Here is a 6,000-nt window from a genome sequence, read left to right as displayed (position 1 = left end):
CCCAGAGAGGGTGCAGTCTCCATCCTTGGCGGTGTTTAAGACAAAGCCTTGGCTGGGGTGTTGTAGTTGGGGCTGGTCCTGCTGTGAGCAGGGGGTTGGACTGGATGTGATCTCCTGAGGGCCCTTCCAGCCCTTATTTTTGATGATCCTAACCCAATGCTCCTATGCTCTGGCTGACTTCCTTAGGTAGCCCTCCTTCTTTTCCAGTACTGGGTGTTGCATGGACCCTGCATCTCAGAGGCAGAGCAGACCTTGCTTTCCAATATCTCCTACTTCTTATCCTCCTTACAGGGAGCAGCTCATGGTAAGACATTGGCAGAACCGGGTGCTGCTCCCTAGTTCCCCATGTGACCTCAAATAAAGTTTTGAGCTCTTTGTGCCTCAGTTCACCTCTGCGCAGTAAAACACCCATTCCCATTAAAGTTTCCCAAGCCCCTAACGCTGACCCTAGTCAGTGCCCTAAATAGTGTTTGCAAATTGCTCTGGCCAATAGGTGCTTTTAACAAGCCGGCCTGTTAGTTTTCTCACCTACTTTTCCAGCCAATATTCGAAGCCTAAGGAAACCTAGGAGGTTGCCCCAAAAACCTGCAGCTGGCATCTCCCAGGCTGCCCCTAGACAGCTCTTTGGTGTGTCCACTGCACCACAAGGCCTGGGCCGCAACCTGCTGAGGGCAATAGGCAGGCACCCTTCAGGCGCCCCTGGGTTGGATTAGGCCTATCACGGGGCGAAGTCTGCCTGCATCCCATGGGGTCACATGAGTGTTACCTGCAGATGTAGTTTTCCCGGCAGGCATCCAGAGGAGCCAGGCAGTTGGGCTTCTCCTTGGCCTCGTAGGAGCAGGCAGGGACGATGGTTTGGCGCCGGCGCTCAGCGCAAGCCGTGTCCTCGCAGGGGCAGAAGAGCAGCTCGTGGGTGTACTCGGGGGGCACACGGTCGAAGAACTTGCGCAGGGCCTTGTGGCACTTGGAGCGGTTGCAGGTGTCGGCCCGGGCTGCGCGCCGGATGCAGAAGGAGACGTACTCCATCCTCAGCCGCTGGCATATCTCGTCCACGTTGCAGGCTTTGGCGGCGTCCAGGCAGCGGTTCACCTGGGTCACCTCATTCTCTGAACCTGCAGCACCAGGAGACACCGAGGAGGCAGAGCATCAGTTCATGGCAGGGCTGGGCCTGGCCAGACTGCCCAAATGGAGAGGCTGGGATTGGTACTGGGGTCCAGAAGTGGTCCCATGTGAAGCCATGAGGAAACCAGCTAACTTCTAAGTGTCCCTCCCCAGCCATTTGGAGAAGGGATGGAGGGACAGTTTCTGGGTACTGCCTAGGTCTGTTGGCTACCCTCTCCCTAGTCCTCGCTGGGTCTTCCTGACCTGGTAGGACCTTCTTCCTCTGGTCTCCTTTCCAGATTTCCTCCTGCTTGCTCAGCCCTGCCTAAGGGTGCAACATTTCCTGGCAATACCCAGCTGCAACGTCAGCAGGATTATGCACCAGAAACAGCCCTAGGAGCCCTGCAAGGATGTGGCTACCATGTGCAACCAGCCTGCCCCTGCCAAACACAGCGACACGGTGGCCAGTTTCTTCGACCTTCATTCACCAGGTGAATGGCATGAGGGCGGTCTGTGTGTTGGGTCCTGTGAGGGGTTGGTCCATGGCTGCGATCTAGTATGCCAGCCTAAATCTGCACCCCTGGATCCAGGTGCGCGCTGGGGTGAGTTGGTGTATGAGGCCATGCTATCCGGCTCCCTACAGGTCTGGAAATTTGGCAGCAGGGGAGTGGCAATTAGCATTGCCATTGCTCCTCACCATCACATTTCCAGACACTCAGGGATCCCCCCATGTCGGATGACGTGGCTTTGACTCTGGATTGGGGGTTGAGCACCCCTGAATGAGAGTTTTGACAGCAGACAGGCCACAAAACCCCCAGGTTTATGGTGGTGCATTTTCTCCAAATCCCAGCAGTGACCTGCTGGTAAAACAGCCTCCCAAGCTGGCAGGAGACCACTGCCGGAGTCTGGAGCCTCATTACCTGCTGAATCCAAGCCCCTTGCAACAACCCCCGAGGTATTTATCCTCGCTGAAACCCCATGAGGCCGAGCAGTGCCGTTACCCCTGCACAGCATATGGGAAATGGAAACTCAGATCATCAAAGGTTTTTACAAGCCTAATTTCCTCAGTCCAGCCCACTGAGGATTGGGGTTTGGTGACTTGTCTGAGGTCCGTGACAAAGCAGGGAGTCTCTCTGAAAGCCCAGACTACTGCTCCAACCACTGGGCCATCCTTCCCCTCTTGCAAGTTAAGGTATCCAGGTTGTAGCCATATTGGTCTAGAAGCAATCAGGACTCATAGTAGAGGTGATATCCTTTATTAGACCTAGATTTTTGAAAAAAAAATTTTTTTTTGCAAAAAAGCACCCCAAAAACAAAAACTAGACTTTTGCCCCCTGTAGCAGGGCACTAAGGTGCCTGCTACTGTTAACAGTAATATGGGCTCAGCTGCCACTCCCAGGGCAGCACAGGTAGGTCGCTGAGACAACCAGTTGGGTCAGCTGACCAGAAGGAGGCAGGGCCTGGCCTATATAAACAGCCAGGCTGAGGCTGGAAGGTCAGTTCCCTTCTGGCAGCCAAGGAGGCTTGGAGCTCGCTGGAGCAAGCAGGGCAGGCATGGTAGAGAAGGCTGATGGCCTGAGCAGCGTTGGCATAAGGATAGTGGGTGGAGGAAACCCTAGCAGGGATACATATAAAGGATAGCCAGGTTGGCTTGGGATTTATGTTATAGCCAAGGGGCTTTGTGTTTTCTGTTTTGTCGTTGTGTAACACTGGAGGACCGGGTGAGGCTGTAGGGGTTGAAGGAGGCCTCATGGGAGCTCCCCAGTAGCGGGGAGGTTCCTAGCGCCAGAGAGGGCGCTGCGTTTTGGGGTGTCCTGACCCCGGCCCCAGTGTGGGCAGCATTGGGAGGAGGAGCCCAGTGGGCAGAGGACCCGAGAAAGAGGGTCTGGAGGGCCAGGTAAGGCCGAGGCCGCCTGAGCCCCAATTGTGGAAAGCCCCAGTGGGGCGTAGGACCTGGAAAGGAGGTCCGAGGGCCAGGTAAGGCCGAGGCCGCCTGAGCCCTATTGAGCAAGGCCCTGGTGTGGGCGGGAGCATGAGCAAGGCCTCGGTACGGGCGACGGTATAGAGGCAAGGCCCCGGTGCCAGCTGTGGGAGCCGCGGGGAGAAATCTGGAGGAGCCCACAAGGGCGCAGGCAGGCAACAAGACAGAGCTCTGATACATCAAGGCACCGTGCCAAGGAGGGCAAGAAGGCAGCCTCCCTTTAACAATATTTACCAGCAAGATGTGGCGGGCGAGATGCAGGGGGTGCATTCAGACCCGAGTTGGCACGGTAGGTAGGGGGCGCTAGGGGAGGTCACAGCACCCCTAGGTCGTCGTGCCACGCCCCCCCCCAAAAATAATTTTTTTTTTTGCAAAAATCTAGCTGGTATAATAAAAGATACCACTTCTACCATGAGTCCTGATGGCTTTTGCAGGTTGTAAAGTACTCATCACCAAAGCCAGTCGCTGCGTGAGGCATTAAGCATCTAAATCAGGATCCAATGCAGCCGTGGGATGGGGAAGAGAGGTGAGGAGAGGAAGATGGGAGTGGGTCACAGATGTTCATACACAGTTTGAAGGCTTCAGTGGCAAGGACCAAAGGGATGGATGGATCCAAAACGGGCCCCGCGCAGGGCCATTAGCATGAGCTGGCACAGCGGGGGTGAGGCTGGAGATGGGGTCCGAGGAAAATGGAGCAGTGCCTATGCAGGCTGATTCAGGGGGCCTCTCTCACACTTCCAGGGAGACATGGGGAAAACGAGTGGAGGGAGCTGCTCGAGGCATACAGCCAGGGTCCTATGTGACAGGAGAGGGTCAAAACCAGGAGAGTCTGGCTCCGAGAAGGAGGGTTACAGCCTGAGCCCACGTCTATCCTTTATCCCTTCCTTCAAGAACTGGGGGGAAGTCACAGACAGGTCAAGCCATTAAAATATTTCCCTACCCAGTGTGAAGCCAGAGGGCAGAGGGTCAAACAGCAGGGCCTGGATAGGAAAGAGGATAAGCCACAACAATATCTGTAGATAAATATGGGCGGCTCAGCCCAATCTGCAAGGTGTAAAATTACCCCCAGGAAAGAATTGCCCCTCGAGGTGCCTGATGGGTTAGTGTGAAGCTTCAGCGTCAGGGGCAGACGACTGGATGTGACAAGCCGGCATCTGGATTGCCCAGGGTGCATTTACCTCTGTCACAGGCGCGACGTTCCCGGAGGTGACGGGACAGAATTATGCTGGGTGTCCAGGTCCAGCACCTGGCTATCATCCCTCTGTGCAAGCTCCTTCCCATTGCAGCCACATGAGCCTACGGCTACCCCATGCCTTGCCCAAATGCCTTGACTTCTGGCTCCATGCTTCATTAGGCTCTGCTGCAACACCATGATAACACAGTGCTACCCTGGACATCCCCTAATCCCAGTTGCTAGAGGACTACAAGGCTCCCGGGTTTCTATAGACTCTGGTTTTGTTGCATCTCCTATCTGCAGTTTCTCACGGTCCTTCTGCCAGTACGGAGCAAGATGGAGGTCTCCCATTGTGGAAGCTGGGAAAACAGCCAGCTCCTTGCCCTGAAGCCCACGGGCAACAGCCAGCTAGTATCATAAGGGAGTGGAGAAAGTCTAGGCTACTTCCTCACCCCACTAAGAGGACAGGCAAGGGAACTGGGAAAGGTCAGAAGGAGAAATCAGGAAATCATAGAGAAGTAGGGCTAGGAGCAGCCTCAAGAGGTCATTTAGTCCAACCCCTGCCTCAGGCAGGCAAGATCGTGTGTCCCGTATGGGGATCGCAAGGCAGAGTCAGTGGTGGTTTTCGCAGAGGAGGCAGGGAATGGGGACCAGACTGAGTTGACCGGGTCCAGAAAAGATGCTGACTCCAGGCAGGGCTTGGACCTGGGCCCCCTTGGTTTCTACCTGGATTTCAAAGAGATGATCAATGGTGGCAGATCTGAGCAATCGCCACTGAGAACCGAGCCTGTAAAGAGGTCGGTGAATGATGAGCAATGCACCACGAGCATCTCTGCAGGCCGGTGTGCACAAACCTTGCTTGCAGCATAGCGGCTGCGCTTCAAGGTGGTTCGGGGTTTCTTGCACTCAATACCACGAGCGCAGTGGATGAGGGCTGAAAATGCCGCGCCTGTGTGATTGCAGAGGAGCTGTTGTGCAGAAAGGGGTGGGAGAGCTTCACTATGAAAGTATCAGGATGCCCCTGTATAAGTCCACGGTCCACACCTTGAATGTTGTGCCCAGTTCTGGTCCCTACACCTCAAAAAGGATATAGAAGATCTAGAGATGGTCCAGAGAAAGGCAACAAGGATGATTTAATGGTATGGAGGGCATTGGCGATGCGTAGGGGGTGCATGTGTAGCCCCTGAGATTGGCCGTGCACCCCTGGTAAGTGCCAGCCATGAAAACAGAAGTGCCGGTGGAAGTGCACTTCCGGCTTCACCGCTGGCTTGATAATCACACCCCCCCACACACCATCGGTGATCTGGTGCCCCCCCAGACTCAGCAGGCACCAGTTGCCCGTGATGGAGGGGCTTCCACATGAGGAGAGACTAAGGAGGAAAGAGATGCCTGTGGGGGGGAACATGATAAGTGTTTACCAAATACTAAATGGTGAAGAGAAAGTCAGTAGGGATTTGTTATTGACTGTGTCTCACAAGGCACGAACCAGGGGGTCACAAAAATGAAACTAGTAGGTACGAAGTGGAAAAAGAACGGAAACCAGTTCTTTTTCACGCCACGTAGAATTGAAGTGTGGAGCTTGTTGCCACCAGATGTGGGGGAAGATGAGAGTTTAGCCCGATACCAAAAGGGATTGGACACGTTCTTGGAGGAAAGGGGCATCGGTAGCTATTGAGCACGGGAAGTAGGGATGCAGCCTCGGGCTCTGAACTTCCTAGAGCAGTGGTTTGCAACTGGTGGTCCA

At 54.9% G+C, this 6,000-nt stretch overlaps 1 protein-coding gene across 1 annotated transcript in view; it reads right to left on the bottom strand.

The window, feature by feature from the left end:
• GFRA4 (GDNF family receptor alpha 4) overlaps nucleotides 1-6,000 on the bottom strand; it is a 40,623-nt gene that overhangs the window by 20,306 nt on the left and 14,317 nt on the right. Inside the window, exon 3 of the mRNA XM_019553202.1 lies at nucleotides 767-1,112. Within this exon, the coding sequence (XP_019408747.1) occupies nucleotides 767-1,112 (346 nt within the window). The remainder of the gene's footprint in view (nucleotides 1-766; nucleotides 1,113-6,000) is intronic.

The sequence above is a fragment of the Crocodylus porosus genome, unplaced genomic scaffold, assembly GCF_001723895.1.
Source record: "Crocodylus porosus isolate Cpor-Errol unplaced genomic scaffold, CroPor_comp1, whole genome shotgun sequence".
In the NCBI taxonomy this organism is placed as follows: Eukaryota; Metazoa; Chordata; order Crocodylia; family Crocodylidae; genus Crocodylus; species Crocodylus porosus.
This window is presented reverse-complemented; position numbering and strand designations above follow the sequence as displayed.